Below are 19,848 nucleotides of genomic sequence, written 5' to 3'. Positions count from 1 at the left end.
ATGTATTAGATAGAAGGTACTAATTTTGATGATCTCCAGGTATCTAGTTCACCAGGGTTGATGTAAAAGTGCTTGTGTCTGACGGTAATTGATGAAAGGCTGATGGGCCAAAGTTAACTTGTAATTTCCGCGCGAGGAAAGTACTATTTTATCTAATCAAGACCTGGATATCAAATAGAGGATCAAGACCAATCTTCTCTACATATTTTATTGATGAAATAATGTTCCTGGTCGTCGGTAATTGATGAAATGTTGACATAGGCCAAAGTTGACTTTCAATTACCGCATGGAAAATAGACTGCTGCATAAAAATAACGCTGAATTATGATAGATGATACTTGTTTCAATCATTCCCAAGTCCTTAGATGATGCGCTAATCATTTCTTGTGGAGATAATCCAAAGTCTGTATTTGTATGAGGAATTTGTATACGGAATCAAAATCCTCGATTACCGCTCAGGATATACATTATCGCTTTGAACAAAGACCAAGGTGTGATGGAGAGTATATAATTCAGCTATTCTATGGCCCTCCATTGGTCTGGTAATCATTACCTGCTGGGATAATTTCAGTTTCGTAAATAAGGGCCTAAAAATCATGACTTACTCCTTGGTATAGAAACAAGAAAGGATTATGGCATGAATCAAAAGCCTAGGTGAAGTAGAAGCCACCAATATTAGTCCTCTTTAGTTATTTGTATGACACCAAAGTGTCCAATGAATGCGGTAATCCAGGTCGAGTTCTCTTAGCTTAATTTGTATGAGAAACCAAATGTTCTAATTACCGCACGAAGAAAGGATTAGCGCATCAAGTTAGAGCCAGGAATAGATGGAGGATCTCAACTTTAGTGATATGCAGGTACTTAGATGTTGATATAATCAATTTTGCTTACGGTAATTCCAATTCCAGTTTATATGGGAGATCTCAAACTCGAATTACCGCAGAATTGAGATGGACTAGATTGGATAAAAAGGTCAGAAATGAAATTAGGCACCAATTCTAACTATTTCAAAGTCTCAGAAATGTAGGATAATGGCTTTTGATGGGATAATTCCTTAGTGGTGTACCACTGTCATCAGGTGTGAGATAGTCGGGAGTAGCACTCATCGCGAATTTGGTATGAATCATGAAAGCCGGGGCTGAAGGACCAATAGCAAATATATTTCAATCAGCTATAGATCCACAAATGGCATGACAGTGTTTCTCCATTGCGATAATTTGAGGATGTGTCTTGGTTGCCTTTGATACAGGTTCGACTTTCTGAATTTGCAGATTGTCTCCGTTTAGAAATGTCTTCCAATGACATTGATAAGTACAGTTGACATATGGTAGGTATCTTTAATTCTCAGGTATCTCCACGAACAGCTTATGTCCCTTTTATAGATAATCCTGATGTGATCGCATCGACTCTTGAGTACGTGAAGACTTGGAAGACCCAGATCATGCTTGGCCACGAATGCACTGCAATGAGCCGATATATAGATTCGAGATAAAGTACTTCGATAAATGATACCTAGGTCTTGTCTTTTGGTCGAGAAGCTTGTGACGTGCTACTTCGACGGTTCTCAGTAGTCTGGACTGCAGTTGAACGACGAAGAGCTTTGAATTGTCAACTCCTCTGAAAGTGAATTTATTATCGAAGTTGAAGAGGACCTGATTGTCAAACTGATTAGATGTCTTTCTAATTCCCATTAACAACGTTCGGAAATACGTCCTGCCAATTCTGATGGTGACAAGATGCAATGTAAGAGCAATGCTGACGGTGAAGGAAATGATGAAATGGGATTTTGACACAACATCTGGGCAACAGGCTATCAGTATGGGGGGATCTCGAAGATCCCTGGTTATAGTAATTGCAAATCCGGAAATATAGAACGACACAAAGATTTAATAGTACACAGATGACAGTCGGGACTGTAGAGGCTTACATGAGAGAGTGACGATCCTTGCGTGTAAAGAGTTCCTTTAAATGATGATGAATGATTATCGAATTAACCTTTCATATCTAGTCCAAGGCTTCGGGCCATTCAATTATTACGGAATAGACTTTAATAGGGAGAGAAGATGAGCCTCTGCACTACATAAATTCGATTATCAAACGTCGTAGTAAACTGAACAATTTGAAATGGAACAGTGCAGCAAGTTGTGCTGTTGGAGATACAAGACATATAAATCTGGGACCCTAACTATTCTCTTGATACAGTCCCACCAAAAACGTCTTTATCCTCAGTTCAAGCTTAACTTTGACTCCCGTCACCCTCGTTTGTCTCACACTAGAGCGATCCTACACGCCTCTTCTTCTGCTCTGCTGTCATATCACGATTCCAAGCTGCCAGAAACCTCTTCTTCAACTCAGAGTTATCGGAATCTCCCCCATCTAGTGCACCTAAGCTAGTAGCTCCAGCCAAAACTCCAGCTCCACCCACACCAGCACCAATGATTCCACCTACAGCAGCACCTCCCATGGCGGCACCTTCACACCACGCAAAAATACTACCTGCTTCGACAAGGCCTATACCAGATTGCCAGGCTGCTGCTGTGGTGCCAGCAACAGGGCCTGCAGCTGAAAATCCAATTGCTCCAAGGACAGGTACTACGGCGACGGAGGCAATGGTAACAGCCCCACCTAAAACTTGGAACCCAAATCGGTAAGGATGGTTTTTAACATAGCTTCCGATTCCTACTTGGGAGATAACAAAAATAAAAGTTAGCCAAATATATCGTATGAAATGGACACAAAGGTTGTCTAAGAGATCAAAGAGGAGCGAGTACAATACTGTGTAGGCATTAGACACGAATAAAAACGAGCAACGAACCTTTCTTGCGTAGACTTAACATTTCTTCTATGAATCCTGGACACAAGCATCCTAGAATCTTTGGAGTCATTGGTAAATTCCAAAGATCTTCCGGAAAGCTTCCTATAGCAATGAGTCTCTGAATTTCCCTCCCGTTATCTAGACCTTCATCAATTTCATGGAGAAGCTGGTGACCCAACATGATTTCGTATAAAATACTGCCCAATGCGAAGAGTTCTGCACGCGCGACTTTTTCTTCGGCGGTATTAAGTCTGTTTGAAATATCTTCCGGGAGCTGGTAGCGTGTTGGATACTGCGTCGCTGTCATCAATGAAGCTGGTTGATCCTGAAAACGATTCTCCACAGACCCGTCGGTATTTAATTGGAAATCAAAATTACGAACATTATTACGACCGCTAGTCTGTTCATCCGCGAAGAATAGCTTGTGTATCGAATGTGCCCACTTTAACTTCAAGTTGGATTGACGGCTGGGATCGAGCTCTTCGCAATTCTTTTCATAGACTGGTAATCGAACTTTGCATATTGCTCGCTCTGACGCCTTCATTTTGTTCTATATTTTGGGATATACGAAAATGAATAATTCCGTCTTAAAATCGATGTAGATAATCATGAAAGAGGAATGCTCGATAGTATAGTCATCTCTTATCATTTCTTAACCGCTGTGCTGATGTGAATGTGGCTTAGACAATGCGAGGAAGGATGTTGTTTTCTCCCCGCCCATAGCTATTGGATGATGAGTTGAAACAAAGGCATGAAATTTTGTGGGGCCCCGAGTGATATTCTATAGGTTAATATGTATGTTATAACTGGTGTGGAAATACCACGTCGGCTTTATCGCAAATCCTCCGAGATGTGTCATGGGTGATATGCTTCAGTAGCACACGCCTAGGCATTCTTTGGCGGCGAAGCCTCCTGCTTGATGACTTGAGTTAAGTAGTAAATAGGTGAACTTGAACTTCTTGCAGGATTTCAGGTGTGAATCGCAATGATTATGGAATCAAAATGAGGAAAGGAAACTGCAAGTTTGTGGTTTGATCTGTTAGTTGCTCATTTTATTCCATCTTGGAATGAGATGACTTGGGAGGATTTCCATCACTTTTTCAACACGAGCGTCGTTCACTCTTCTCATGAATTGAAGCTATAGTCATGACAAAAGACCACTTCCAGCTAATTTTTGGTATATGAACATTGATTTGACGATTTATCCTAAACATAAATGACGATAGAGCGTCTTTGATATGGGATGATATCCCTAAGTATAAAAGGTATGGCTATGGATATTCGGGGAATAAGAATCCTAGAAAGAATTTCTTGACCCGAAATCTGAACTTAGCTAACAAACCTGGGGTGTATCGAACAACTCGGGTTTACGTCACATCATGGATGATCAAATGCATACATTGTAGTACTCCCAGGACGCGGCACCAGGTCGGATCAACCCTTGGATTGCTACCAATTTCATCGCGATGGGAAGCTGATCGTTGAGACATCCTACCTAGCCCACGTTATTCCCAGCGATAACGCACCGTCTCTTGGTCTGAAATGTATTTCGGTTACGCTTAAGTAATCTCCTTCTCAACAACTCTTTCCACATCACCTCAATAGGCTTATTCTATCCATAGAGTAAAGTTCATGACACAATTTCAACACGCATGGAATATCCATATTAACCCCTTGATTATCAGAATATTGGGAGACTTAAAATCAGTTTGTCTGGGGGCAGTCGAAGCAAGATAAAGCAGAAAGAATAGTCGTCGTGATCGTCCGAGCAAATACGGGAACTGACAAGAAATCTCGAACCTCATTCCAATGAGATGAATTTGATTGGCGAACCAAATACTTCGAGGTGGGAACTAATAGGCAAGGTTTATAGCAGATGAAATTCCATATTGAGGAGATCCCTTAGGGTGGAGAGATATCGATCTCATCCTTTAGGAAGCCCCGGGGCGTAACAGGCTTAAGATTGCTGAAATTGCTAACACAATTCTGAATGAGAACATAAGTGAGTGTCCTCGCCATGTGTATCGAATATGGTGCACTCATGAGAGGACAAAAGAGAGTGTGAAAGGTTGAAAGGGAAACTAGGAAAGAGTTTTTTGAAAAGTAGTTGGGGAGCTCGTGTCAGATCCTTCATCCGAGGCAAACTCCAGTAGATACCTGATCAAAGATCACCGGAGCTCGGATGAGGTGCATCGCTTGTCAAAACAGCGAGCTGGTGAAAGACTCTTCCGCAATCGTAGAGCCAACACGCACCGTTCTCTACGTGGTGTGTGATATTCTCAAGTCCACATCTGCTTCGAAGTGCCTAATTCCCATCCTTGAGAGCAAAATTCTTTGCTCGCAACTTCGCAACTTCAGAGAAAAGTAATCATTTGTGGTCAGGAATTCATAGTGTAGCGATGGCTGTCGGTTTCACCGTGCAAAAGTCTACACTCTACAATCTTGTGTGACCCTGCTTAGCATACTCACGATATAGTCTGCGTCTGCCAAGTTTGGGCATCTGCCAGGTTGACCCGGATACACCTATGTATTCTGACAGGTAGTCGCCCTACTATATGCCTATATTGTGCGAATGCCTATTACCGATTTCTGCAACAATGACTCATCGAGACCAAGTCAGGAATGGAAGTATAATAAATATCCGTTGTCTTGGACTTAGGTACTCATTTAATCTTATGCTAAAGATATGGTTTTGAGCCCAAGTATCACTGCAGTCAACCACGGCGAGTAGTCATCCACAGCTCATTGATGTGCTGATACGGAAAAGAGACATGACAATCTTCATCAGAATAATTTAGACTTTTGAACGGTAGTGCTTTTATCATTTAGGGTAGAATTGTAGACGTACTAAAAGGGAGCTTCCGAACTAGCATGACAAGTGTAACTTGGCAGATTTTGCAATGAGAGCCTTATAGAATGAGTACATCTACTCATGCAGGGCAAACAATACTGGTATAAACTATTGTACGGGCATAAAGATTTAAATCGAAACTCGAAAACTTAGTTTCTTATCTTTCGTAACTACTTAATTTTAAATATTGCACAAGTATCACGACATCTCAATAGCTTCATGGCGTAACATTTCTACTTGTGGGGAAAATTGCTTCCGTGTCTGAGGTAAATCGACCCCATCAATCGAACACGTCCAAAAATAACGTGGGATGCAGATTATCTATCCAGTGATCTGCATTATGGAAGATAATCACGACATCCGAGTTATGTATGCGTAATTACATGTACAACATTCAAAGAGGCTAAACTAAAATTGACTCAAGAGCTGAAAATAAGATTGATTGAAATACCCCGCACCCCTCAATCACTTCTTCAGCTGTATCTGTTCGTGAACCCTCCATTTCTTAAATACATTTTTTGGACAAAAATGGCCGCCCCAAGTACATCAAGTTCTGAAGTTAATCTCTATTCAGAATATCATCAAAGATTTCAATCTGCCGTACCACAAAATGAAGAAGAATGGCTTTCACGAGCATCAGAGATTTCCCAAATCTTTTCAAAGGACGCTGCAAAGAGAGATATTGAAAATAAATCTCCTCGCGATGAAGTGTCATTATTAAAGTCGTCAGGACTGTTAAAAGTATTGGGTCCAAAAGAATATGGTGGCGGTGGTCAATCATGGGATATCGGATACAAAGTAATCAGAGAAGTTGCTAAAGGTGATGGATCTTTGGGTATGCTACTTGGATATCACTTGCTTTGGTCGACAACAGCAAATGTTGTGGGGACAAATGAGCAGAAAGATCGATTACAAAAGCAGATAATTGAAAATAATTATTTTATGGGAGGTAATTGAAGTCATATCAAAGTTCAAGGAATACACTGACACTATCAAACAGGTGCTGTTAACCCAAGAGATTCAGATTTGAGTATAAAATCAGATGGGGATCACATTATTTTCAATGGACAAAAGCACTTCAACACTGGTGGAGTTGTATCTGACATAACAATTCTTGAAGGTGTGTTGGAGGGAACTGGGAAGCATATCTTTGCTGCGGTGCCGACTAGACAACCTGGAATTCAATTTGCCGTAAGTGAGAATGTCGATGAAAGTTTTCTTTAGCAGCTGACATTACTATCTTAATAGCACAATTGGAATAACATTGGATTAAGACTCACCGAGTCCGGTAGCGTCAAGATTGAAAATGTTAGGGTTCCTTGGGAAGATGCATTAGGTTGGAATGCCCAAACCAAGGAACCACTACCTCAAATCCTTACTGTCCCTTTCGCAACCCTACTACTTCCCACCATTCAATTGGTTTTCGCAAACTTCTATATCGGAATCTCTCTTGGAGCTATCGAATCAGCAGCCAAGTACACAACAACTTATACGCGCGCGTGGCCTTTCGGTGGAGATAACAAAGACAGTGCAACAGAGGAGTGGTACATTCTTGAGCGATATGGCACATTCCACGCACATCTATCGGCAGTTGTAGCTTTAGCGGATTCTGTGGGTAAGAAGTTGACAGACATATATGCGAAACATCAAGACGAACGATCGGTTTCTGCACGAGATCGTGGTGAATTGGCAGAAGCTGTTGCAGCTGTCAAGGTTGTAGCTACCGACGTTGGATTAAAGGTGACAAGTGGAGTATTTGAAATGACTGGAGCAAGAGCGACTAGTAAGAATGTTGGACTGGATCGATTTTGGCGTGATATTAGGACGCATAGTCTTCATGACCCTGTTGCTTATAAGAAGAGGGAACTTGGAAGGTGGGCATTGTTGGGAGAGATTCCCGAACCGACTTGGTACACTTGATCGACTAGTTCTTCCAATGAAAAATGCGGACTGTTGAACTTGGAACCACCCAGCACTTGAGACAAATTGTGAGGATGAGGGAGTACCCTAACACTTGATGAAGATTCAGGGTATAGCACACTCTTAAACACGGAGATGACTTCATTCTGCCATGGTGATGTCTCCATTCGAAGAATAAATTACTGTCGTAACTCTTTATTTGAAGAGACTTCACAACCCAAAGGCTTGAAGATTGAAAACAGTCCGGGAATCTGTGAGCCAGATGTGAATTTTATACGGGGATAACATGTGAAGCAAGTCCTCATCATCCATAACCTTTCAAAAGTCGATTTCCGAGACTTCTCGGGAAGATTGATCTGAAAGAAAACAGATTAAATCACGAATACATGCTTGATGAAACCTCAATGATATGATTGAAGAACTTCTTGAATCAATTGAAGGGAAACAAAATCAAGGTGGATGGATGGCTTACTAAGCTGAAATTATTAGCGCGAGTTCTGTTGACCTTACTTCCAAACCCCCCTCAATACCCAAGCATCGAAAATCCTCATCACTACATATCCAAACGCAATCATGACAGTAACTGAAGCTGTAAAGTCCGCCATTGGACTTTCTGGTACTGCATCTACAAGTATGGTTCCTTGTCCCTCTAGATCATACTTTGTTAAAGATGGAAGCTAACACCCGGTTCAGGCGCAACCCGAGAACAAATGAGCGAAGCCCGATTACCTATCGCATATCGTGATGGATGCGCCGGTCTATTGATTCCTCTTAATCGTTGTCGGCAGGAGGAATATTATCTTCCATGGAAGTGTGAGGTGGGTTTGCGGGTCATTCCAGAAGTACTGGGGTATCAAGAACAAGGCTGACATTCGGAATTTCTTGAAACAGCAAGAGAGACATTCTTACGAAAAATGCCAATACGATGAATTTAAAAAGAGAGTTGCAAAGATGGACGAATTGAGGGAGGCTAAGGATGGTGCAAGAAGCAATTGATATGGGAGGGACGATCATGAATCAATGGATGTGTACATAAGGCATGGAATGGAATACAAGTTTGCATGATATCGGTATGGACCAAGCATGGTGAAAAGGGATTCTTTTTACTCTACAGATTCTGGAGAAATATATTGCATGGCTATAAGTGTGTCTTTTGGGGGTTCTGATATGCCTGGGGATTTGGCTTGTAATTCAAGCACTTTCATCGGCGTTCGGTGGGTTCTTCCTGGGTTCCTCAGATTGACATTCAAGGGGTTACACTTTTTTTAAGACTATGTTACAGCTCTACGCTTCGAGCTGAAGTGTATTGATAGTTAGCACGGGCACAAGGCTTTACTTGCAGATCATGGAAGCCCCCCTGAAGCTTTCATGAACTGACTATCTAGGAGTCGACTTTATCATCACCTGGAGATCAGATTCACATAGACTGATAGTGTTCGTGGGTACGTATGAATACAAGTATGGCATTATATATGTATGTACATATTGATGTTGTTCATGATATTATAAGTGGATATGTTGATATGATTCTAAGGCCTGCCATGAGATTGTAAACAGGCACGTTGACTTTTAATTACAAATACTAGTCTCGGTATATCATATACATGTCAGTTTGATTCCAGTAATGCATCCCAGAATGTAGCACAGGACGAGGGCATTTGGATCATCAGTTACTTTGCGCGAATATATCTACTAATTGGTCCGTTCATGAAGCTACTTCTCTCTCTCGAGCATCCCTACTATTCATCCTGCTAGTGAGTCAGCATGGCATATCACAAATAGCAGGTAAGTCGCCATGATATCTGGTTAGACGTCCTGCAGGCCTACGACCCACAGGAGTATCTACGCTTTTGGAGAAAACACATTCACCAAAGCTAGTTCGAGAAAATGACGGCTGGCTCAGGGCTGTACTCTAAAAGCTTGATCATTCACTCGTGTTCTATGAGATCAACCAAAGCCTTCAGGACCTCATTATTCCACGGTGATTGCTGTACCAAAACCAGTATGGATTAACTGCATCTCTTTCTTCTCGCTATTCTCACAGTCTAAAGTAAGTCACATCAATTTTGTGGGAGTGATTAATTTGCTGTAAGGTCAAGCCAATTACAAGAGTGCAGTGTCGAAGCTATCTGTTTCGGGGAGTCAGTGTTTATTAGCCACTTCCATTAGGCAATGCCTTCATATTTGCCTCCAAGTATACAACACCAGCTTTGACACCGTCGACAATATATACTCGGTTGGCATCCTCTGATCCTAATTCTTCCACGAGTGCTTCTCGAACCATGTCATCCATACCTGCCATTCCTGCACACCCTAGACAAACGATGGAACAATCTCTTTTCCCAACCAATCTTTTCACCGCTTCCTTCATTTTGGTGGCGACAATCTCACTATCGACACTATGAAGCTCGCCAGCAGTGAGACCTGTAGTCTCTACTCCTTTGAATCTTTCACAATGTTCTCCCTTTTGAGTCCCCAAGAAATCTCTCACACCTGCCCCCAACACTTCTTCCCAGTATTTTCCAGTACTCACAATTCCAAATCCTTCCTTGTCACCTTCACTATCACCCAATCTCTTTCCGTTACCCTGCGTCAACAATCCCAAAGACATCATGACACTGGCCTCAAAAATTCCTGTCACGTGTACGTTTGGTCTCACTCTCTTCTTGAGTTCCGTGACCAATGGATGAACACTGTAACAGGCTACAAGAAATGCATCATATTGATCAAGAGTCGATGTAAGGTCCGAAAGAACAACTTGCGTAGAGAGGGTTGCATCCTCCTCGTTGTTAATGGACGGAGGACTTGGCAGTTGAGCTGTGTAAAATGAAATTTGAATCTGAGAGGAATCACTTATTGTAGAAAGTAGAGTTTGCAGGCCCTTGGTCATAGACTTCGAAGAGTTTGGATTTATGATGAGAAGCTTTCTGTCTGTAAGTTTCTTGGGTTTGATATCGGTAGCCATATTTGTGACAAGAGTGGGTTATCCCTCGAGTTCTTCGTACGAATAATTATGGCGCAGCCTGCAGGTAGGATTTGGGTAAAATATCTAGTACCTTATGTGCCTTTTCGACGAGCACAAGAATAGATGATGTATAAAATAGAATCAGAGCAAAAAATCAAGAGATCGTTCACTTACAATGTTATATTCACATTCGAAAGTGGACTTTCACCAATCACCAGCTTCATGAAGTGAAGCGGGTTCGGCGGGGAAGCTTAAGCCTCGTTACGGCCATACATTCCGACCTCAACCGCAGCGTCGTCAGAATCACCAACCAGCTACACCACAACTCTAACCATTTCATACATAGATTCTACAATTTGATCTGCCACAGTCTGGAATTATGGCAGAACCACCAATAGGTATACCAAAGTTGTTTTCCTCTTTTGATTATCCATACTGACAACAATCGCATAGTCCTCGATGGAGGAACTGGTTTCCTGAAAGTCGGATATGCAGCTCAGGTATGTGGCATTTTGGACTATTAATGATGGAAGCCATCTAAATGCCTCGGAATTAACTTTTTGTAATTTTAGAATTTCCCAGAGTTCCAATACCCTTCTATTGTCGGTCGACCAATTCTGCGATCCGAAGAAAAGGGTGATGATGGCATGGTCATTAAGGACATCATGTGTGGTGATGAAGCTGCCGCAGCGAGGACAATGCTTCAAGTCTCATATCCTATGGAAAACGGTATTGTCAAGAAATGGGATGATATGCAACACCTTTGGGATTATACGTTTTACGAGAAAATGAAGGTCGATCCTACTGGCCGGAAGATTCTCTTGACAGAACCACCAATGAACCCCTTAAAGAACAGAGAACAAATGTGCGAAGTCATGTTTGAAAGGTATCAATTTGGAGGAGTTTACGTGGCTATTCAAGCAGTCTTGGCTCTATATGCACAAGGTACTTTCATTCTCTCAATTGCGCGACGGGCGGTGTGCAGTATGCAGGACATTATGTGTACTGATTGTCAATAGGTCTCAGTTCTGGAGTTGTGGTTGATTCTGGAGACGGAGTTACACACATTGTACCGGTTTACGAATCAGTTGTTCTCAACCATCTTACTCGTCGTCTTGATGTCGCCGGTCGAGATGTCACACGAAACTTAATCGCTCTCTTATTACGTCGCGGATATGCTTTGAACAGAACAGCGGATTTCGAAACAGTTCGACAAATTAAGGAGAAGCTTTGCTATGTTTCTTACGATCTTGAGTTGGATCAACGCTTGAGTGAAGATACAACTGTATTGGTTGAAAGTTACACTCTACCTGATGGGCGTGTGATCCGGGTTGGAAGTGAACGTTTCGAAGCTCCAGAGTGCCTCTTCCAACCTCATCTCGTCGATGTTGAACAACCCGGTATTGCCGAGTTCCTTTTCAACACCATTCAAGCTGCAGATGTCGATGTGCGATCCTCTCTTTTCAAAGCTATCGTTCTATCTGGTGGTTCATCTATGTATCCTGGTCTGCCATCACGACTCGAGAAAGAATTAAAACAATTATGGTTAACAAGAGTTCTCGGTGGAGATCCTGAACGCTTAAATAAGTTCAAGGTCCGAATTGAAGATCCTCCTAGGAGGAGGCATATGGTTTTCTTGGGAGGTGCAGTGTTGGCAAATATTATGGCTGATAAAGAGAACATGTGGATTACAAAGCAAGAATGGGAGGAGCAAGGCACAAGAGTATTGGAAAAGTTGGGACCTAGATAGGAGTAGACGAGAGGAGTTTTATGGTGGATTGAGTCATTGATGAATATGAATGCATTGCGTGGGCTAGCCTTTCTTCTATCATACGGAATCAAAATTGCTTTTTGTGTCTGGATATATTAGTGAATCAGACAACTTCTCATTTTGATGTGACTTAATTTCCTGTCAGAATAAGAGCATCACTTCATCTTTGTGAAGGCCATATGAATCCGACATGGAGCAGCGGTTCGATAATTCTTAGATAATAGTTCCCACTAATCGGCAAGTGCTTTCTTCACAACCTGCTTTCCAACAATACCTAGGTATATCTTATCAATTGGAACTTGGAAGGACTATGGAAGGAAGTTTGGCAACGTGGTTGTACAGACATGTGGTAGTCCTTCTACATCCGAGAAACTATGTTCCTCGCTACTTTCGTGTGCAACACATCTTTCTTGACTCTTTGATTCTACATCGAGTATCTAATCCTTCAAGTCACTTTGTCCATTCTGACGTTTCATTGACTCGAACTTTGTACACACTAGAATCTTTTCATAATCCAAATAACTCAAACGCCGGAGCGTATGCAAAAACCCGAGAGGGTTTTAATTATAGCCCAAAAAGTTCGAGGGCCGCGAAGACCTATTCTGTTGTGCAATCGAAGCAGGTTTTCAGCTGATACATATTGGGAACAATTACGCATCAGATTTATATTCGTGTCCAACCGCCAGATCTAGCTCTTCAATTCGAGCTTATAGATTAACTTATACACTCCATCTATGTCTGCGTTCATTTATGAGGACATTCTCTTCTATTGTGTCTTCCCTCCTTCAACCCTAGTCTTCCTTCGACACTAGATGATCTTGCAATTTTGCATTTCATTCAACCACCAAGCATTCATCAGACTGTATGAAACGAGTTATCTTGATGGCCATGCTACCCCAACGCAGAATATCGCTGCGGGTCTCAGCTAAATGGTCCTAATACTTTCATTGCCTTCAACATTGGGAGAGATGGTTGCTGGTGAACCTACATTGCTAATTAACTCGATATACTATGGGCACCTTAGGGGCTTCTGTGGATGTACACTAATAGAAACTTACTGTATATTACTTATGGGACAAGATTCCATCCTCTTGGGACTGGCCTCGTGCAGTCTGAGTAACATACATATAGGTGGTGCGTTGGACTTGAGTATCTCCGCTATTTTTGATGATGGAAATCGATTCATCCCCAGCGCCAAAAGGAATATTGAATCTCGAGATGTGGGTGGCTCCGACGTAGGGGAAAATACACGAGGGTTCAGGCAGAGATATGGTGGCTGATCCCACGAGCAATTTCCATGCTAACCTTGGAGGGCTGTGGAAGTGGCGGCTTTGGCGGAAGATTGGCAGGAATTTGGCTCTTAATCACTGTCTCGTAATGAAGCAACCAAGTAGCTAGATGATGAGCCGAGGCGAGAATTTCGCTCCAAACATGATGCATGTATATTTCGCTTCTTTGTTGGCGCTTTTTGGAGTGGAGTTACAGCACAATTGGAAAGAAATTTTCAGCAGAGATTTTCCATGGCAAATTATCCTCAAGGTAAGACCAACGTTCTGAAATAATATTTCGCCTGAGTAGAAAAAATCTTTTCGATGATTGTCAGGCATGATAGTCAAAAATATCATTCAAAACTTGGGACATGTGTATTCCCCGCTTTGGACATTCAAGTCATCCAAATGAATTACCACAAGACTCTAATATCACATTGATGTTGGTTTGGCTTAATTCTACATATACTTAAGATCTTTTTGATGATTGTTTGACTTGTAAAATTGGCTCAAGGTGAAGTAACAACGAAGAATTGTGAAGCATTGAAAAAAGGTTTGAGGATGGTGGTATTGATATGAAAAATCAGGCCACCTGGTGTTGTCTCCAAAGGTCCTAATGAAGAACTGAAATGTCTAGCACAGAATGATAGATCATGAGTGATTACAAGTCCGATGCCAACTATACAATACAGCTTCTGCTTTGAAATAAGTTGTGAATATATGTTAAAAAGTATCAACACCTAACGCCGAGCTAATCTTAATATCATGTGCATCCTATACTAAGAGCTTGTCATTCTTATTCAATCGACTCTTCTCTGTCTTCCCCAGACTTCATCGGCATCTTTCTTGCCTCTAGTTTCAGGAACTTTCCAACTAACAAATATTCCGCACAATACTGCCAACGCTGCAAATATAAAGTACGCCCATCCCACACCCCCTAAAGCTTTGTTCAAGCTCGAGTTTATTATGGGGAAAAATTGGGCTACTAGAAAAGTAGCAAGATAATTGGCTGCCAAACCTACACTTTGCGTCGCACCCACAGCCTCTGGACCGACGAACTCTGATGCCATCATGAAAGGAACAGGACCAAGACCTGTGGCGAAAAATGTGACAAATAGGATGACTGAAATCGCAGAGAGAATTTTGATTTCCCAACGAAGGGATAATGCTAATGAAAGAGACATGGTGCCCATACCAGTTATGGAAAGGAGAAGGCATGCTTTTCGACCAATTTTATCGGCTAATGGTGCACATGCGACAGTTGCCACAAGATTAACTACCGAAATAAGAATTGTAATGATAGATGAAGAGACGGGGAGAAGGCCAGACAAAAGTGATACGGAATACATGATGATACTGTTGATACCACAAAGTTGTTGAGCAAACATAATACCAATGACGGCAATGACTGCAGGTTGATAGAAGGGATCTTTAATGACTTGAAAGAATCCAACATTAGGAATGGATTTCTGTGAGGATGACTTGCTGGCAACAGAGTCCCTTCTAGTCAGCTCTGGGTCAAGTAAAAGACGCTCTTCTTCTTCCTCGGATGGCTTAATGTCCCAGTGTTGAATCTCTTCCTCAATGGAATAGCCATGTCCTCTAATTCGCTGGAGGGTTCTCGTGGCTGTTTGTGTGTCTTTATGTGCGGCAAGCCATGTTGGGCTCTCTGGGATGAATAACAACCCAAGTCCTTGTAACAATCCAAGTCCAGCTCCAACTGCCAATATGATTCTCCACTTCGACCCTCTACTCAAATAATAACCCAGAACCTGAGTAAGTAGGATGCCTACATTCGTGGTAATTTGTGTCATGGATCCAAACAATCCCCTTTCCTTAGGCGGTGCAACCTCTGAAATGTAAATTGGCACGACGACAGTCGATGCTCCAGCACCAATGCCTGAAAAGAACCGGCCAATAGACATCATTGGAACTGTGCCGGCGAAGATTTCCAAAATTGACCCTACTATGAAACAAACACTTGTAATTCTCATGGCAAACAATCTTCCATAACTTGTCGACACGGCGCCACAACCCAGTGCTCCTGATAATCCACCTAAAACGAAGAGTGACGAAAGGGCGGCAAATTCGGCTTCGGTCATAGGGATACATTGTGGAAGTCCGGTACGAACAGTTGATTCGACACGACTTTGTTTCTTGCATGTAATAACATCTTGAGGAGCATTTAATTCAGACTTGAAGAAGTTAAGTTAGCTATTATTCGCAGAAGTGATAGATAGTATATGACGGCATGTGTGAAGATGTGCTATGTGCTAGATTCTGGCATCAGCATGAAAGTAATGATGTTACATACCAAATGAAAGCCAAATTGTAGAGGTCCAAGGGTCGAGATAAAAATGAGGAAAAGTAGGTAGGGAGTGATATCCTGAATACATTGTCTCATGCCTCCTGGGGCCATATTGAACTCAGTCCAAAATGTATAAGAAGTTAATGGGAATAATTCATGCGTTGCAAATGAATGGTGAGGTTTGCTAAGAGTATATACAATATGACCTGATAAATTTATCCCATGTCAGGACTGGAATGCTAGTATGTAGTAGCTTGCTTGCGTTGGCCCGATAGTTTGTGAATCAGGAGCTTTGTGTTTCATTGTGGTTTGCTGTCAAGTGTCGGTAGAGAAGCAGTACCTGAACATTGAAACGTCATGAGGGCCTCGGGAGTTATGAACGTTATTTGTGTAATTATGCAAGTAGCTGTGTTGGTCGCGGCTACATACCTAGGCTCGCTAATAAGTAGACCCGACATTATCGATAAGGATTGATGTTTTGATGTGAAAGCTATCCACGGAGTACCTTCTACACAGTTATTAGTTGGTACACAGTTGTAGGTATTCTTTTTCCCCTTTCTCACTTGAGATACTACTAGGTAGTCATTCTACCAATTCTGTTTGATCCTTTGAATTCAATACTGGTAAACTGTTGTACATCATCATTCAATACCTACTTCCTACCATCAGTCTACGGCCCTTCCAAAAACCCTACACCCTACACCCTACACCGTTCCACCTCCCCCATTTCTGCATTCTTATTATCCCAACTTGTTGGTACATGCTACTGCACCCCGCTGAGAACGATACAGGATACAAATTACTCTACAAAAACAGGGCCCTGCGAAACAAGAACAGGCCAATTTCTTCGGCTGGATATACGGACACTCCGGATACCTGTGGGAACGTGGAAGGAAGTGTCGATAACAACGAATGCTTACAAATTATCTGTATCTTACAAGTGACAGTACAGTCCACCTACAGCACCGCGTCCGAAACACCAAAACTGTCAAATCGCTCTTTATCCCGCAAGTCAGTATAGATCTAACTTGGCTTTACCCGTTGATCCAAAAGGCTTCCCCTCTTTAGGTCATCTCATCTGACCGCTATCTCCGAATCTCGCCCTACAGATCCCCTCCCATCTTTGAATATTGCTTGGGGGTTACACATCAACCGTTCAAAGACGCAGGTGCACAACTATCTCGTGTGACCCTATCATCGCTGTGTCGAATCACCGCAGATATTGTCAATCATCATTCATTCATCATTCAATTCTCAGCCCCGGGGTTTCCCATATCACAACACATCACATCGCATTAGCTACATTACAATTGCATGTCTTTTTCGTTTAGGTCATCTGAAATTGTCTCGTCTTATCATTCGAGATTTGTGAATTTGATCGGCCGACATATGTCTCGTCCTTCCATGCCGATGCTGTTACTAAGACCTTAATTCACAACTGTCCTTTTCTGGAACTTTGATATCAAGCGCGTCTCGTACTATACCTCATATCGACTTACATACATATTGTACGACCAGGTAGCCTTTTTCGCGGCAAATTTGATCATCTTCCCCGATACGAAGCTAATTGTGAAGGGATTCTTTGACACGCTTGATGCAACCGACTGTACTTACAACCTGCATCTAAATTACGCTCGACTGCATCTTACCGACCCTGCACTACTGCAAAGCAGTATTACGCTACCTGCTATTCACACCCACACTCACACGCGCATTTGAAATCTTCCTATTGCCATTCCCCTTGTTTTGCCCACATACGAGCTTGTCTAAGATTGTCTTGGTTGGAAGATTTACAGATTTTGATGCCCACTGAACCTGCAGACTAATCAAGCAAAACCAAGCCGAAGTACGCCGCCCCCGCCGTACGCACACGCGTTATCCACAATAACAATAATGAGCCTGACATCTAACCCACCGTCATCCGGCGGCCCATCCTCGATCTCCGCATCTAGAACTCAAATAAAAAGATCTGTTCAAGCTGTTTTTGAAGGTAATGTAGATATATGACTTTTTCTTTTATCTCTCACACAATATTACTTGATACATTTATTATTTTTTCGTTTGGTTGGCTACTTTCCTCATCACCAGAGGCATATCCTATCAAAATCTTCATCTCTGATCGGCACCTCAATAGCTCTTTCCAATATGGTTTGAAAACTCTGATCTCTTGCTTCATCAAATATCAAATCATTGCATCTATCGTTTGAATTTCTATCTCAAATTACTTTATATCGATTCAATATGTATCCTACAATAAGACCTCCTCCATTCTACACCCCTAGTAGTTCGTTGTTATCTTACTTAAATCAGACTTTACAAAACTAACTGACAAATCCCAGGTACAGCTGAAAGATCAGCCAATCCTAACTTGGGCTACCAAAGTAAAGTTCGAGTTATTGATCGATATAAAGTCATTGGTTTCATTAGTTCTGGTACATATGGACGAGTTTATAAAGCAGTTGGGCGAGATGGACGACCTGGGGAATTTGCCATTAAGAAATTTAAACCAGGTAAACACAAACAAATCCACATCAGCACTGTTATATATATACTAATGTATCTTAGATAAGGAAGGGGAACAAATCCAATATACGGGTATTTCACAATCAGCAGTTCGAGAGATGGCACTGTGTTCAGAATTGAGTCACATGAATGTCATCCGACTCATTGAAATTATTCTTGAAGACAAGTGTATCTTCATGGTGTTTGAATATGCCGAACATGACCTTCTTCAGATTATCCATCATCATACTCAACCTACTCGCCATCCCATTCCTGCTCCAACAGTTAAATCCATCATGTTTCAACTTCTCAATGGCTGCCAATACCTTCATGCGAATTGGGTACTTCATCGTGATCTCAAGCCTGCCAATATCATGGTATCCTCTGCAGGGGAAGTGAAAATTGGCGATTTGGGACTTGCTCGACTTTTCAACAAACCATTGCATTCTCTTTTCTCTGGTGACAAAGTTGTAGTTACGATATGGTATCGAGCCCCGGAACTCCTACTAGGTTCAAAGCATTACACTCCGGCCATTGATATGTGGGCTATTGGGTGCATTTTTGCCGAACTCCTTTCCCTCAGACCAATATTTAAAGGCGAAGAAGCGAAGATGGATAGTAAGAAAACGGTACCATTCCAGAGGAATCAAATGCAAAAGATTGTCGACATAATGGGACTACCAACTAAGGAAAAATGGCCACATCTGGTACACATGCCGGAATACTCGCAACTTTCCACTCTCTCAGCTAGTGGACATGCAAAAGCTGGATACTCGAGTTTGGAGAAGTGGTATTATCAAACCATAAATTCATCCCCCACTTCGGTTCCAGTATCGAATTCGAGTCTAGGTGGTGAGGGGTACAAACTATTGAGCAGCTTACTTGAATATGACCCTGAAAAACGATTAACAGCGCAAGCAGCATTAACACATCCATTTTTCAGTACAGGGGATAAAGTTAGTGCCAACGTCTTCGAGGGGGTCAAAACAGAATATCCGCACAGGAGGGTTAGTCAGGATGATAATGATATTCGAACGGGAAGTTTACCTGGCACAAAGAGGAGTGGGCTACCGGACGATTCAAGACCAGCGAAAAGATTGAAGGAATAAATCTCGAAACATTATTGAATCTATGCAGGGTACCATCAGTCTTATCAATTAAATGTTCTTTGGCGATCTCAGCATTGAGTAGGGTACCATTGTGACAATGGTACCTTCGGATCCTTAGATCGGCAGGGTTCGAATTCCAAAAGTCTAAAACGTGGAGGGGTAGGGAAATCACAAAAGAAAAGTTGCACAGCCACAATGCGAGTTTGTCGACTTTGCTGGCAATTTTTGGAGGGATTCCCAAGCGAGCACTTCATTGGCATGAATTGATATAATAACTCATATCAAAACTAAGTTTCGAAATTTGAGCATAATGACGGGAAACGGTTCGGGTTATTTTTT

The 19,848-nt window shown here is 42.0% G+C and overlaps 7 protein-coding genes across 7 annotated transcripts; 4 read left to right on the top strand and 3 right to left on the bottom strand.

The window, feature by feature from the left end:
• Window positions 1-1,873: 1,873 nt before the first annotated feature.
• Window positions 1,874-3,485, bottom strand: EAE98_011841 (uncharacterized protein). Its single transcript, XM_038959464.1, has 2 exons — window positions 2,816-3,485; window positions 1,874-2,679 (listed from the first exon to the last, which is right to left on the bottom strand). Exons 1-2 carry the CDS (start codon window positions 3,357-3,359, stop codon window positions 2,273-2,275), a joined length of 951 nt encoding a protein of 316 aa, XP_038804229.1. The 5' UTR covers window positions 3,360-3,485; the 3' UTR covers window positions 1,874-2,272.
• Window positions 3,486-6,194: 2,709 nt separating this feature from the next.
• On the top strand, window positions 6,195-7,586 carry EAE98_011840 (uncharacterized protein; the record flags this gene model as incomplete). Its single annotated transcript, XM_038959463.1, has 3 exons — window positions 6,195-6,615; window positions 6,667-6,857; window positions 6,915-7,586. 3 exons carry the CDS (start codon window positions 6,195-6,197, stop codon window positions 7,584-7,586), a joined length of 1,284 nt encoding a protein of 427 aa, XP_038804228.1.
• Window positions 7,587-8,159: 573 nt separating this feature from the next.
• EAE98_011839 (uncharacterized protein) lies at window positions 8,160-8,582 on the top strand (the record flags this gene model as incomplete). Its single annotated transcript, XM_038959462.1, has 3 exons — window positions 8,160-8,217; window positions 8,280-8,404; window positions 8,478-8,582. The coding sequence occupies 3 exons, from the start codon at window positions 8,160-8,162 to the stop codon at window positions 8,580-8,582; spliced, it is 288 nt and encodes a 95-aa protein (XP_038804227.1).
• A 1,156-nt stretch (window positions 8,583-9,738) lies between these two features.
• EAE98_011838 (uncharacterized protein) lies at window positions 9,739-10,551 on the bottom strand (the record flags this gene model as incomplete). Its single annotated transcript, XM_038959461.1, has 1 exon — window positions 9,739-10,551. The coding sequence occupies one exon, from the start codon at window positions 10,549-10,551 to the stop codon at window positions 9,739-9,741; it is 813 nt and encodes a 270-aa protein (XP_038804226.1).
• Window positions 10,552-10,930: 379 nt separating this feature from the next.
• Window positions 10,931-12,301, top strand: EAE98_011837 (uncharacterized protein; the record flags this gene model as incomplete). Its single annotated transcript, XM_038959460.1, has 4 exons — window positions 10,931-10,949; window positions 11,005-11,051; window positions 11,124-11,496; window positions 11,571-12,301. The coding sequence occupies 4 exons, from the start codon at window positions 10,931-10,933 to the stop codon at window positions 12,299-12,301; spliced, it is 1,170 nt and encodes a 389-aa protein (XP_038804225.1).
• A 2,089-nt stretch (window positions 12,302-14,390) lies between these two features.
• EAE98_011836 (uncharacterized protein) lies at window positions 14,391-16,009 on the bottom strand (the record flags this gene model as incomplete). The annotated part of the gene is made up of 2 exons (XM_038959459.1): window positions 14,391-15,785; window positions 15,905-16,009. The coding sequence occupies 2 exons, from the start codon at window positions 16,007-16,009 to the stop codon at window positions 14,391-14,393; spliced, it is 1,500 nt and encodes a 499-aa protein (XP_038804224.1).
• A 454-nt stretch (window positions 16,010-16,463) lies between these two features.
• Window positions 16,464-19,509, top strand: EAE98_011835 (uncharacterized protein; the record flags this gene model as incomplete). The annotated part of the gene is made up of 3 exons (XM_038959458.1): window positions 16,464-17,888; window positions 18,238-18,408; window positions 18,464-19,509. Exons 1-3 carry the CDS (start codon window positions 17,792-17,794, stop codon window positions 19,507-19,509), a joined length of 1,314 nt encoding a protein of 437 aa, XP_038804223.1. The 5' UTR covers window positions 16,464-17,791.
• Window positions 19,510-19,848: the final 339 nt, after the last annotated feature.

This window comes from Botrytis deweyae (assembly GCF_014898535.1).
Source record: "Botrytis deweyae strain B1 chromosome Unknown BDEW_053, whole genome shotgun sequence".
Lineage (NCBI taxonomy): Eukaryota > Fungi > Ascomycota > Leotiomycetes > Helotiales > Sclerotiniaceae > Botrytis > Botrytis deweyae.
Note: the sequence above shows the minus strand (reverse complement) of the source record. Positions and strands in the feature narration are given on the sequence as shown.

What these genes read in the sequence shown, in the direction of transcription:
- EAE98_011841 (XM_038959464.1), bottom strand. Translation starts at nt 3,359, where the DNA reads ATGAAGGCGTCAGAGCGAGCAATATGCAAAGTTCGATTACCAGTCTAT. An exon ending in GTTAAGTCTACGCAAGAAAG is followed by an intron (nt 2,680 to 2,815) that starts GTTCGTTGCTCG and finishes TCTCCCAAGTAG; the next exon opens with GAATCGGAAGCTATGTTAAA.